Here is a 14,899-nt window from a genome sequence, read left to right as displayed (position 1 = left end):
AACTGTTTTACATCTGTAATATATTTTTGGAGATGGTAAAGAAAAAAGTGGTTTGGAACCCAGCGCTGATTCTCTTTGTGACGATTTCTGTTGACCAGTTTTATTGTTTAACAATTTAAAACTTAGATAATCTTTTAAGAATGGTAGAATACAAATTGAAGAATAAAAAGAGGTTTCTGTCTTCTTTTCTGCTACTCATGAAATCTGGGGGAAGGGAATCAGGGAATCTCATTAGTATGAGGTCCTAAGCACAGTGTTACTGGAAGTAAAAGTTATTCAATTCCACAGGTCTTATTCCTGAGTAAATCGGTTTAGGATTGAGATACTTCTGTACAAAGTATTTTACAATTCTTATTTACCCCCATTACATCCCCCAGACATAGACTACCATTGTGTAGATATAAGGGTACTATTATAGAGATGAATACTATTATTTCTGTTTTACCTACAACAGATTGAAAGACTTGCTTGAGATGTCTCAGGGTTTAATTGGACTTTTCCCAACTCTATTGACCTATCTATATTGGTTCTAGTTATTCACCAAGAGTTCAGTTTGTTTGCTAATTCTGTATTTCTCTTGGAACATGCTTTATAACTTTATAAGACCTAAAAGCTTGTAGTGAATTCACTTCAAAATAACTGGAACACCAAATGGGTGCAACTAATGTGCATCAGTGGTAATAATGAGCAGATTGTCTGACACTACAAGGGAAAGAAAATGCCCTTTTCTAGGAGATCTATTGTAATAATACAGCAGGGCATTCAGACTTCAATCCAGAACTCTATGATAGAAAGGTGATCATGCAAGTAAGGGATGGTTATAAACTTGTTCTGAAATAAAGCTGTTGCAAGTGAACACAACATCTCAAACTGGGAGCATTCCAAAAACAGGCACCAATAGATATTGGATTGTATCCAGCCACACAGTTGCAAAGTCTTAAGATCACTTCCATCATCTGAAGAGAGGGCAGCGATATCTGTCATTTCTCCCGCCCACTGCAGACTTTTCCCCCTTGGCTGTTGACCCCTGGGGCTCTGCTGACCCCTGGGAACAGAATTTCAGAGGTCTCAATTGGCAGTAGGAGGAGGACAAGGTAAGAAGCATCCTAATCTGCGAGGCCCGTTCCACAAACAGGTCTCACTGAATACAGCCCATTGATTCTGAGCAGGATCTCAGCAGAATCCTGACCTGTTTTTTCCCTTTACCTGTTCAAGATGGCTCATGCAATGACAGCAAAAATGCAAATAACAGAACTGACAGAAAGATATACCTCAGAAGGTAATTGACCCAGATGATGTTTTTCTCATTTGCATTCTTAGCGTTGATAGCAATGGTGGCGCTAGACTGTATCCATATATAACCCCCGTTCTTCTGCATCCAGCGGTAGTATTTTGTTACACACTGACCCTTATTCAGCACTGTATTGAGGAAAACAAAAGGAATAAAGAAGATTGTTAGTAAAGCTCTTGAAAGAGGCTCTTCCCCACCAAGAAGGCATAACACATGTACTAAGATGTAAGCTCTTTGTCCCACTACGTTTAATAACAAATGTTGTTATAATGACAAATAAATCCAACCATTCATGGGAGCACTGGCAGAGAAGCAGCGTTTCCCTCCATTTGTAGCATGATTTTAATCTGCTTTTGGCAGCTCAAGTAGGCGAGGAAGGGCAATAAAGGAGTACAAATCTCCACAGCTTGCGGAGCACCGAATCCTGTGTGGACATTTTCAAGGCACACAACATCAAATTGTTAAAAAAAGTTAAATTTCTATGTGATTTATTCATAGCTCTTGGGTAAACCTCTTTGAGATTCTGGCTATTTGAAAGGTTTGGGAAGATACTCTACCCTAGTTCTTTGATCATTTCTCTTCATTGCAGGCGATATCAACTACTGAACTTACACATCTGTTTCTTTTGATCTTGTCAAACAGAATTTACAGTCCTCAGATGAACCAAATCTCCAATGGTCAGTGGGGGAAATGTCTGCTGAGACTTTGCTTAATACTGGAGCAAAATAAATCCACCAAAAAGCTGCAGACGAAACGGTGGCCTAAGGGAGTTGTGGAATTGAGCACGTTAAAACCAAGAGCTCCTCCGTGCACTGTCTGAAAAAGGATCAGGCACGGCCAGACCAGTGAAAGCGATCTGTGCAAATGTGTGCTTTTTAGTTTTCAAAGCTTAAAAATACAGATGTTCACATTTGTTTCAAGCCAGCATAGTGCCAACTGGCTCTGTATCTGAATACTTTTGTCTTCACAGGCAGAGAAAGAGCTGTATCTCATTTGTTGGAATAAAGTGGTGTGTTTTTGGCATGGATTAAGAGAATGTGTTTGCTATTCTTATAATCCAGTTCCTATTCCTTTCCCTTGTCTGTGTCTTCCATTAATCCTACAAAGTTTTGGGCACTAGAGGGCAGTGTGCCTTCACAGACCTCTCCCCACACTTGGCATGCCCTTGTCTCTGTCTGCTAAAATGAAAAACCTCTAACTGCTGTAATAAATTTGGCTAAATTAGCTGCTAAATGGTTATCTCAAGTAATATGTATTTGCATTAATCATCTTGCTCTAAACCAGAACAAGCCAGAGTCCTAAAGACGTAGTAAATTCATATTGTCCATTTAATTATGGCTAATAAGTGCTTCATATACAATAGTTTCATGAAGTACATTTTGATTTTTTTGGAAGGGGTGGGGGAAAAGAGAGAAAAGAAGTCACATTGGGAAGAAAAGAATCCCGTGTATCTAAACCAGCTAAAGTTCCAACTTTAAATGGAACTGTATATTTACAATTAAGATTGCCTAAAAGTCTTGTATATTTACAATTAAAACTGACTATAAGTCAAGAAACCAACAGACAAGCTATTTGTATATGCTAGCTCCTAAGCTTAGGTAGTTGCATCTAAACTTAGACAAGCTGGGACATATACAAACATTCCTGTGTGGGGGAGAGTAAGAACAGAGTAAAGTTATTTCCCCCGTTTACTTTTCTCCATTCTCACTCCAGTTTCCTAGATCCATGCATCTCCCACAGCTGCATGATCGAGCTTGGTTCAAGCAGAAGGGCTGGGGAGATTCTCCCCAAACTTGGTTCTCGGGACAGCTGCCTCTTCAAACTACTTCTCTGCAGGGTCAAGGAAGAGCTGGCTTGAACAGATGAGTTGCACTATTGGATAATCAACCGCACAACAGCTCCAAGACCAAAAGATGCCATGTATGAGCTTGCTCACCTCCTTTCAGATATTTGCTTTAATGCTGATATTATGTGTGAAGGAATGGGTGAAGCACCTTGTGTTAGGCTGGAATTAGCCACTGGAAATGCTCATCCTCTGAGACCAATTGTCTCCCAGGTTCATTCAGCTGCAAGGGGCTGCCCCACAAATAGCTTTGGGGATTAGTAACGTTAGTGAGAGAACAGGGCTAGGTGAAGGTGTGTGTTCTTTAATGTCTCCTCATCTGAGCTCCAGGCTACATAGAGATAAATGAGAGCCACTGGTTGTTTCCTAGCAATTGTACTTTACTAGGTACTAGCCTCTAACTGCTCTCTGTTGTCAATATACATCCCCCTCACTTGGTCTGAGGCTTTGATTGCCAGGTCCCCCCCCGGCCACGGGCAGAGGATTGGGGGGGGGGATAGGGTTGCCTGATCCAGGTTGGGAATTTTCTAGAGATTTGGGGATGGATCCTGGAGAGGACAGGGACCTCAGTAGGGTACAGTGCCATACAGTCCACCCTCCAAAGCATCCATTTTCTCCAGGGAAACTTATTTTGTAGCCTGGAGATGAACTATAACTCCAGTGAATCTTCAGTTCCTGCCTGGAGGCTGACATCTCTGAGGCAGCTTGGAGGGCGATGTTCCTGCATCCCTTCTAGTCCTGCCTCTTCCCCCATGTTGGGATCTAGCACATCTGTATGTAGGAGACTAACTTGGCTAATGATGGTCAGTATATTTATTTAACTATAAATATAAAGGCATCACAGTCAACCTTTTTGTAGAGATACATTTTTATTTTGGTCATAAACGACAAACATTCAGTATTTTGACATGGCAATAAATAGAAAATAAGTTTGCAAAATACAGTTCTGTTTTGTGGCAGCAGCAAACATTTGCAATTTGGGTTACAGTATTTTGTAAACAAGCTAACGTTGACCGGATTGCTTCATTTATACCTAATCAAAAGACTTTTTGCTTTTTGTATCCCTGTCTAAAGAACACTATGATTTATGAAATGCTAAACTGCACAGTTAAGCAAAAAGGTAGGAAAACACTATCTACCTACCATCCAGTTTTTCTGTCAAACCATTGTTGCATACATGTCGAGACAGCAATTTTATGCAAATTCTTCTGAGTTGGTAATTGTTCTGACTGAGGTTTGGGAAGAAGGAGTGGTGGTGGGAGGACGGCAAGTTCCTCTCTAAGCTTCTAGTATATTACAGTACTTCAGCTCAGCAAAATGGTTACACAGCAAAGGATTTTGAACAAATGTTGATGACAAAACAAGAGAACATGTTTGGAGGCATGCAAAATCCTCGATCTTTAGGAAAAGGGATATGAGCAACTCTGTCCTAGGCACACATTTGAACTTCAAAAATACCATTGCCCTCAGAATTAGGCCTCCCTAGAACCTCGGGTTTGCATCCACTTTTGTAAATCAAATGGATTTTCCCCTCTGCTCCTTCCCTACTGTATTTCTGCTCCTTCCCTACAGTATTTCCTTTTCATTCCTAGAAAATCATCTCTGGGCTTGAAGGATCCATTGAGATGAACTGCTGCCTGAGTCAGGGGGCAGCAATGAAGAAGAGGAAGGTGTGAATCACTGCCCCGCCCTCTCTTCTCTCAGACCCAAATAATCTTTCTGTACTGCTGGGGGGGGGGGGAATATGAAGGAAATCGGCATTGCACTGCTGATTTTTCAGAGAGGTCATTCATGTTAACTGCTGGAAAACCGAGGCAAACTGTAACTAAGTGCTTTTTAGGGCTACTATATTCAAAAGGGAACACAGCTTCTGTTCTTTTAAGAGTTCTACGAGGTCTGAAATTTCTGAGGTGCCCCTGCTTTCATTGTCATGTTGTGGTTATGACAAAAATGGCATCAATCAATATTACCCTCTTAAAGGGACAGAAGCCCTGCATCTTCTGAAACAGTTGTTTTTAAAACTCTCAGAAAAGTTCACTGGGAAGGAAGGAGACCAATAAGTCTTTTTTTTTCTGTTCCACTTGCCCTTCACAGGCCCTGCTGTAACTCCTGTATAACAACTGAAAAGGAGTCTGGGCAAAAATGTGCAGTTTACTTTGCTTGTGTCTATTCTGTTTATTTAAAATTACATTTCCTACTTTTTTGTCTTGGGTCAAAAAATCATTTACAAAAGATTAAAATATATTGATTTTTTTAAAAGATATGTATAACTCACTTTTCTCCTGATCAACAGGAGACTAAACTGGCTAGCAGCAAATTAGCAAGATAATGAACAATGCAATTGCCTTCATTAAAAAGAATGTACCATTTTATCACCCCATTTATGGGCCAAGAGAGGAGGAACAGAGGAAGCATTGCCTTCCTCTGCACAGCAACCCCAGGTCAATATTTCTTTGAAACAATGGTGGTTTTTAGCAGAGCTAAAGCACTAGGGGACTGACAATGGAATTTGTAACTCCAAAAGTTTCTATCTATAGCCACCCACTGCATCTATAACAATGGAGAAACATGGAACAGGGGCCTTGTAAAATAGATGATCCAAGTATGTGAGATGCAGTTCTTAAAGCATCTTAAAAGTCAAGACCAGCAATGTAAATTATTATTATTATTATTATTATTATTATTATTATTATTATTATTATTATTATTATTATTATTATTATTATACCCCGCCTCCCCCCGAAGGCTTGAGGCGGCTTACATAACCCCGTCCCCTAAAACCATAAAATGACAATAAAATCCGATAATTTACAGTAATGGCAACAGCGATGGCGTAATCTACTCATTTGCTCTCCGCATCCTCAACTACAGGAGGGGGTGATGCTCTCTACCGCCAGTTTGGGAAAGACTATGAAGTTATGTCAGAACTGCTGTTATGAATTCCATGTGGCTTATCCTTATTAACAGCCTACAGGCTATAGTTTCTAAGTATTTTTCTAAAGGAGCTTCACTTGAAGTGTGTTATAGTAATATAACCAGGTAGCCTTGTTATTCCTGTCTAGGAAAGGGCACAGCTGAGACGTTGTACTCACCCAATGATGCAAAACTCTTTTCAGGGCTGTCTTGTAACTAGATGCATGTGGGGCTTGAACCAGAGACCCCAACCAGTATTGGATACATGCTGTCTTCTTTAGGGGCACAAACTATCCAACACAGGATGTATACCTACTCCCAGATAAGTGTGTCTCCAACCAACAGAACTACTGACTTGTCTGCATTAACTTTCAACTTGTTTGCCCTCATCCAGACAACACTTGGCTCTTGAGAATGACTTAGCAAATACACTGCATCCTTAGGATTAAATGGCAAGCAGAGATTCCTGCTGTTGACATAATGATATTCCTGTTGACCTAATTGTGACACCATATCCCAATGATTTCACACAGTTGTTTCACATAGATGTTAAAAAGCATGGGAGACAAAATGGAAGATTATGGCAACTCAGAGGCCAATTGACCATGGAGTGGAGCAGCAGTCTCAAAGTATCACCTTTTGAAGTTTGCTCTCCTGTAAGGACTAAAACACAATCAAAACTTATCCCAGTAACATATCACCAAGCTGAACCAGAAGTTATTTAGAAGGTTAATTGTATCAGAATCCAGACGCTCAATAAGAATACTATCTCCATCTCCTAACACAGGTTTCCTGCTTGGAAAACCAAAGCTAATCTAGCAACATCATCTAGATGGTAACCAGACAAAAATGAGATCCAGATCATCAGTATCTTACAAGAACCACTAGAACTGAATCTGGCTGGATATGAACAATACTTCTCTTCGATGGGCTTAGCAAATCAGTCACATCAGAACACTGACATGTAAACCAAAACCCAGAGTGTTGATAGAGATGATATTTGCATTTCCAGTGTCTTCAGCTTACAGAAAAGCTACTCACAGCATCACAGCAACATGCAGCTGCAAACAGTTAGTTTATCAAAGCCAACAGCAGCACAATTGTAGAATATTTATGCATTTATTGAGCAGCATCACAAAAAAAATAAATTTCCCAAGCAGCACAAATGTATATAGTATTCTTAAAATTGTTTATTTAATAACAGAACAACCTAAGGCATATTTGTTATTCTCAGCTCAGACACAGGCTGTTACTTCACTGTTTATATTACGGTGTGGGGAGGAGCAGTAGGAAATAGCAAAAGAAAACATATACAAATAGGATCCCTTTTGCTGATTCTTTGTGGATTTTTTTACAAATTGTGAATACCTCTTGTACAGCCCACAGAGAATCTACACAGATACATGTATATACACAGAGTGAAGCAAGATCTTCTTTCGCCCTTTGCATTGCTAGAGAAGTCATAGATCCTTTTCTTGAACCCAAGAGGGCATGTTGCAAAGAAATGTGAAGTATTTACCATTGAAATTCTTAGCCACATCACTTAAGTCTGGCCAAGCTAAGTAGTGAAGTTTTGGCTTAACTTGGTAACAAATGCATCCTAACAGAGGACCTGGTAGTAAGTTCCTCATGGAAGCCTGATGCTATGCAGCCAGGGAGAAGCCGAGTTTGTATAATTTTCTAGGCAACAGTCATAGTGGGTTCTGTAGTAAGGTCTAGTCTACTGGGACAATCATAAAAAGGCAGCATACCTCAGCTGAGTTAAAAATGAGTAGCGATATGAAGTGAGAATGGCTTACTGTTCCCAGGCTAGAGTTTTGCCACCATTACTACCAGTCTTGATGCTAAGGCCATTAGACACAATTGAACAGATTAAGTCAAGAGAGTGTGTCCCCATTAACTCATCCTAAAATCCATCAGTTACATCCTCTTCAAAGTTTTCAGTTCTGTTGCATTGCCCCACACAGCAGTTATATTCCTTTATCAATGTCTTTTTACAGCTATGCTTGGCACCATAAGCCCAATTGGGAAGTTTGTTTGTTTGTTTGTTTTCAGCACTCTCAGTCAAATTTATTTACAAGGTGGTTTGCATTTCACGGCAATATCGGTAGAGTCAACAAATCAACTTTGAATTGAGCCTACAAGCTACTTGGCAAGCTGTGTAAGTCTTTTAAGATTGGCAACTTGTTTTCATATGCTTTATACTTATCCATTTTACTTCCATATTCTGTACCAGCTGAAGCTGTCTTCTGAAACAAACTCAGATACATTGCAGTAATCTAATCTGGATGTGTTCATTGTATGGACAACTAAATCATACTTATAAAGGAAATGCCACAGATGGTAAACCAAGTGAAATTGGCTAAATATGCTACATGCTATAGAAGTGATCTAGGTCTTCAGCATGGCTCTACCTGTATCCTCGAATAGTGATTCTACATATGGGACAAGTGCAACTTCATGGAATCTTTCATTCTTGACTAACTCTATAAATCAACAATACTTCTGGGCCTGCAAAATGTGCTCTTTGGCAACCATTTGACTGAGGTCAATTGAATTGACAACATTTATTGAGCCCCTAGAACCCCCTCCCATTCAGATATGCCCATTATGGGGCACATTATGGGGCAATCCCGCAGTGACTAATCTGCGGGGTTATAGCCAAAATGTTAGCAGCTCAATTGTTAGTGATATTATTATTATTACTGTTACTCTGCCATTGAGCATTAGCGGAGGGCGATATATAAATATAATAATAAATAAATATTGTTAATTGATGCACTTATTGAACTTATGTTGTATCTGTCATATGGTTTTCATGTTATCTGTAAACTGCCCTGAGCTGCAAGGGGAGGGAAGTATATAAATGTAATAAATAATCTGGGATTGAGTTTCAATTTGTTGGATTTCATGCTACCTCTTCTTACTTCCAAGTACTTAACACCTCCAACTGGTATTGCTGGAAAGGGTAAACAGAGCCTAGTGATCACCAATGATGACCTTTCAGCCTTTATCTTTGGATAATTCTTCCAATTGGTTTCATTATAGGTTTTAAACAGCCTAGAGTAAGGATGAGATAGAGCCCCTTAAAACTTCTTTTAAGCAATGTTCTTTCAGTACTACTCTCTGATACTGATTAGCTAATATTGAATGCAACCACTGGAATAGACTGCTACAAATATCCATCTCAGCAAACTGGGTCAGCTAGAAACAATGGTTGATGTCACCAAAACCCATTAAGAGATGCAGGAAAACCAGCCAAACCTTACTCTTCTTCTCCCTCCCAATAAAGACTGTGTATCAGGGTAACTTTGGCCCCCAAACCAGGCTCATACTGAGTTCCAGATAATCTGTCTCATCTAAGAAATCCTGGCATTTCAGAGCTACTTGAACTCATTGTGTCACCTTAGTATGCCATAACTCCAATAACTGTTGGATGCATTGTTCATGTGTGCATCACGTCTGGTTTTATATACCTTTTCTATGATTAAACCCAGACCCCATGAATTAAAGAGAAGTCAGTCAGTCATCTGCCAGTATGATTCATGGACGCAAAGAATGAGTGGAGAAGACCAGAATTAACTGAAAACTGAACTTGCTTTTTTGCAATTGGATGCAATTAGACTATCTTGTTCCAGAAGTGCTATAAAATATTTCTATTGGTTAGGCTTTTGTCTTAACTTTAATATTGCAGTAAGATTTGCATTTGGTCGGTTTATTATTTAGAGTAGATTTTATTTTTTTCTGAGTTTCAAAATTTGTGGTCTATTCCATGCCAGTAGAAAGAAGTAGGATCAAAATCCAAATAGAGGAAAGGATAAATAAATACCCTGGGTTGTATCTTAACACTGTCATCAGCTAATAGCAGTCCCTTCTAGCAAAAGTAGGGTTTTATTTTAAGTAGAAGCAGAGCTTCATCTGCTAGTGGAAGGTTGTTGTAGAGGCATGAGGAGGGAGTAGATTTTCAACATGATTTTTTTTTACACTTGTCCTAAGCAGAGTTATGCCTTTCTAAGCCAACTGACTTCAATGGATTCAGAAAGTGTAACTGGTTCCAGCATAGACATAAGAATTTAACCCCTTGAAGATGGAGATCCTCTGGATAGGTGGGAAAGAGCCAGACCAGAAAACGTAACTTCCCAGCCTGAACGGGGTGCTACTCAAAACAGCACAAATGGTCAGGAACCTGGGCATGATTCTTGATGCTTCCCTAATCATGGAGGCCCAAATCACGAGTAGCACAGCTGGCATTTGTCCATCTCCACCAAGCTAAACTGTTAGTGCCCTATATGGCCCCAAAACACCTCATCACAGTGATCCATGCAACAATCACCTCTAGACTGCATTACTGCAAATTGCTCTATGTGGGCCTTCCCTTATCCCCGCTTTGGGGGGATTGTTACAAAATGCAACTGATCACATCCTCATCCAAACCCTATGGAGGGCGTACATTATCCTGATCCTAAAGCAGCTGCACTGGCTACCAACTGAATACCTCCAAGGTGGTCAGGATCCTGCCTACCTCAGGGACTGTCTGTCTGCATATATGCCCTGAAGAGCATCTCACTCTATCCATTCCTACAACCTGGTGATCCCTAGCTCCAAAGAAGTCCATCTGGCCTTGACCAGAATTAGAGCCTTCTAGTGGAACAAGCTCCCCAATGAAGCCAAAGCCCAGGCTTTCAGATGAGGCCAACAGCAGGGACTTTCCCACAACCGGTCCCTCTACCAGGCAACCTGACATCTAATTGTCCCTGATTGGTGCTGTTACCCCTTCAGTTGTTCAAAATTTCCCATGTGTTAACCATTAATAATTTTCTTGTTCATACTGTCCAATATTCTATGTACTTTTCCCACCCACCCCACTGATGTGTATGTCACCCCGAGATCTCACAGCAAGGAGCAGTATATAAATTCCAATAATAAATAAACAAACTGTGCTTAGGACTGCACTATTAATGTATTAATTTGTCCATATCCATGAAGTTTCTGGACAGGTAAATACTAGCCCACAGGCATATATTTACTTTAGAAACAACATTTTGTTACTGGCACGAATGAAGTTCCTAATACGGGTACCCAAATATGCATTCTAAACAGTTCAGGCTTATAACCTCTTCTCTTGGCTTCCTATTCTTAGTACACAGTAACTGCTGGCTGCATTGGTGTGATTTACACATGCAGAGGAAAGAAGAAGAATCCTTTGTGACCAAAGTAGATTTTGGGGGGGAAATAAACAAAAAAAAAACATGAATGGTGTGTATCATATAAATGTTTGACTTTATAGTGACCATAAATATTTTTTTACTTTAAGGAAATCAGGGTCACTGCACACAATGGGGTTGGGGGAAAACATCTTGCTCTCAGAGAAAATGCCAAATGCATTTAATTTGATAAAATGAAAATTACTAAGCCCAACTTTCTCTAACAAGTGATTGTTAAATTACCTGTATATTTCTTTTTCCTCCAAACAACTGCTACTTACTGTACAGGATTGTTTTACAATGCTCTCACTTATTTTGCTCGGCCCCCATGGTTAGCATGCAAAAGGCATTCAGTACTCTTCCAAAGAATGCTCAAAATGTGACTGATTTCTCCCCATATGAAGATATTATCATGGTACTGAACAACCATCTCTCACAAAGGGATGCCAGTTTTGTTTTGGATTTTTTTTTTTCATACCATGCAAGAACAGAAAAAAAGAAAAGAGAAACCCTGTGTTCTTCCCAGCTGCATAATTCTGGGAGGAAAACAAAGCAGATCCCTACAAGTTTGTTTCCAGAAATACATTTTAAAAGAACATGTCTCTCCCCACCCCCCTTAATGTTGTTCTGAGAAATCAAAGCCAAGAGCTTCAACAAAGAGTTGTATTTTATAAGAAGGAAGTAGTTTAATTCAGTTTGAAGAGAAGATGAAGAAATCTTATATCAAAAGCCACCTTTTAAAGTGAAACAGCTTACAATAGGGCGTTTCACTAAAGTACAAACACATTTAAAAGCTAGAGTATAGTGTGTATTCAGGTAAGTATAAATAGGAAATGATGAGATCAGCTTACAGTTAAGACTTCGTGTCCTCCCTGCTTCACAAAGGGCCTCATTATAGCGAGGGAAATGTGGAGGCTGCATCTGTGCTATTTACTGCTTCTGCAAAAATGCCTTTATCAATGAGAAAGCAGCGCTGATATTCAATTTGTCCTCCTATGGAAATATTGTTAATTTATTGAGATAGAGAGAGTGGAGGAAGCAGTCCTGCATTTAATACCATACCCAGACACTTAGCTGTAAATACTGGCTCTCTTTTTACATTCACAAAACTGGCAGACGAGACATGAAAAGGAATACTGACTCTTTAATCTCGTCTTCTCCACCTCAGGCCCAAGGCAAGCTGACAGGGTAACTTCATTCTGGAAACGGAGGAGGGTTTTTTTTTTTTATTTAAAGAAAAAAAAATCTGGATTACTTTTTCTTCTGCTTTTGAAAACTATGGACTATAGGGGGAATAAACCTGGCATTGACTTGAAACAAGAACAAGTTTCTTTATCTGAAAAGTTATAGTCCTTCATGCTTACAGGAAGGTCATTTTCAAAACCCATGGGGGAAATAGTATCACAGACAGAAAGAGTACATTAAGTGCCTTATTTGCTTGAAACAGAGACTGTATTTCGTTTATAACAGATCCCAGAAACAACTGAGTCTTTGATGTTACAGGGACTTCTACAGATTTTGCAATTAGTGAGCTAGAAACTTTAAACAGTACATATTTGCAGATCAGTTTACTGCATTAAAAAAGGTATGAGTAAGATTCAGCAAACTTATGTTCTGCTTTATATAAACAATTATGATCTCAAAGGCATTATCAGTTTTACTCTTTTATCAATCGACTACGTAAAAGCCATTTCAGCTCCTTCTACCCAGAAAGGTTACATAGAGCTTCTGGATCTCAGCTCAGAATTCTTTGCATGAAGATGGATGATGACATCCAAAAAGAATTCTGCCTCTATGCTTCATGTGATGTAGTGGTCTAGCAGTGTATCAGAACATCCTTGGTTGTATTTTGCCTCTGTTGTGAACTGAACTTGCTTAGGAAAGCCGGCCCCCAACTGCAATAGAGGGATCATTTGTTTATTCCAGACCTGCTTGAGGTACTAATATTGATCAAATTTACAAAGCTCTTTGAAGGATTACAATATTATGGGTTAAGCACTTTGAGCATTTAAGAGCTTATAAAGGCAGTACTTCTCAACCTAAGCACTGCTCAAGTGTTTCACATTTAGTCCACAGTTCTGGGCTTCAATTATTCTATTTCCACTTTAATAAATTGGACTATTCTGGATGCAATGGTGTGAGGGTGGAAACTCTTTAATTTATATTCTTACTAGTAAAAAAGCCCATTGCCCTTTGAAATGCAATGGGTGCTAGCAGTGAGAGTGGGTATGGGGGGTGGGGGAGTACCTGGAGCGGCTTGCGAGCCGCTGGCGAGTGGCAGGAGTCCTGGAGTTTCGGCGGCCTGAGGCAGGGCGGCGAGCGGCGGCGGGCGGCGGCGGGTGGCGGCGGCGGGGGCTCCTCGGCTGCGGCTCTCCGAAGCCTTCTCCCGGCTGGTGGAGCGGCCGAGAGAAGGCAGCCAGGCCCACCCACGCCCCGGGGCTCTTCCAAGCCTTCTCTCGGCCGGTGGAAGCCGCTCCGCCGGCCGAGAGAAGGCGGCCAGGCCCACCCGCCCCCCGAGGCTCTTCCTAGCCTTCTCTCGGCCGACGGAGCGGCCTCGCGGAGTTGTAGACGCCGCGAAGCCGCTCCGCTGGCCGAGAGAAGGTGGCCAGGCCCACCCCCAGCCCGAGGCTTTCCCAAGCCTTCTCCCGGCCGCCGGAGCGGCCTTGCGGCGTCTACGATGCCGCGAAGCCGCTCCGGACCGGGCCCGCCCTAACTCCTCCCACAGTGCCCTTACTGCTTTATTCAGTCCGTGGCGCTCCGCGCCACGGGGCTGTTTAAAGATAATTTTTTTTTATTTATTGATGCATTGATCAAGATGTTAGAAAAAGGAACTGGATCCCCAATGTAATCAAAAGAAGGCATTTCTAGAAGTGGTTCTCCCTAGCCTTTGCTTCTGCCCCCTTGGGTGTGGGGAGAAAGGTGAATCAGGCCAAATATCTCTCCTTCACTTGATCCAGCAGAATGCTGTTTGCTCCTCTTGTGTGACAGGGAGGACATTAGCTAGTTCCCTCCTTTTACTGCAGCCTACTGCATTGTTGGTGGCAACCCTACAGAGTTTTCAAAGCAAGGGACATTCAGAGATAGTTTGCCATTGCCTGCCTCTGCACAGCAACGCTGGACTTTCTTGGAGGTCATTCATCCAAGTACTAACCAGGGCCAACTTTTCTTAACTTCTGAAATCTGATAAAAGCTGCTTGGTCTGGCCCACCGAGGCATCTCTCTGTAACCCATTTCATATTGTTCAGAATTCTGATCTGAGTCTTTGAAAGGAGCATACTAGAGTTGCCTCTTGCCAACTGATATCAGTATGTCGCCAGTGATGCAGGGTGCTCTAATATTCGGGCAAATACCCAGATTCCAGAGTGTCCAGCATAGCCAATGTCATGCTGATGTTGCTTCCAGAGTGCACCAGAAGTGATGCCAAAACATCACTGGCCTAAGCCTCCATATGTACTGGTATATCTCCACCACTCCCAGCTGACTGGGCAGAGGGGTCTGGCAGCTGGAGAAAAGGGAAAGCAGAAGAGATGAGCTCCTTCACTTTGAAGGTATCTGGATGCAACCTTTCATACTCTCCCATATTGTAAAGTAACACCTCAATACAAGTAGTATGCTAGGCATACATTATAAGGCTTCACCACAGTGCAC

The 14,899-nt window shown here is 41.1% G+C and overlaps 1 protein-coding gene across 13 annotated transcripts in view; it reads right to left on the bottom strand.

The window, feature by feature from the left end:
- Positions 1–14,899, bottom strand: part of NPAS3 (neuronal PAS domain protein 3) — an 885,376-nt gene that overhangs the window by 10,165 nt on the left and 860,312 nt on the right. For all 13 annotated transcript variants that reach the window (XM_077323058.1, XM_077323057.1, XM_077323059.1 and 10 more), the window contains one exon: positions 1,272–1,419. In XM_077323058.1, coding sequence (XP_077179173.1) covers positions 1,272–1,419 — 148 coding nt within the window. The remainder of the gene's footprint in view (positions 1–1,271; positions 1,420–14,899) is intronic.

The sequence above is a fragment of the Paroedura picta genome, chromosome 2, assembly GCF_049243985.1.
Source record: "Paroedura picta isolate Pp20150507F chromosome 2, Ppicta_v3.0, whole genome shotgun sequence".
Classification (NCBI taxonomy): Eukaryota; Metazoa; Chordata; class Lepidosauria; order Squamata; family Gekkonidae; genus Paroedura; species Paroedura picta.
Note: the sequence above shows the minus strand (reverse complement) of the source record. Positions and strands in the feature narration are given on the sequence as shown.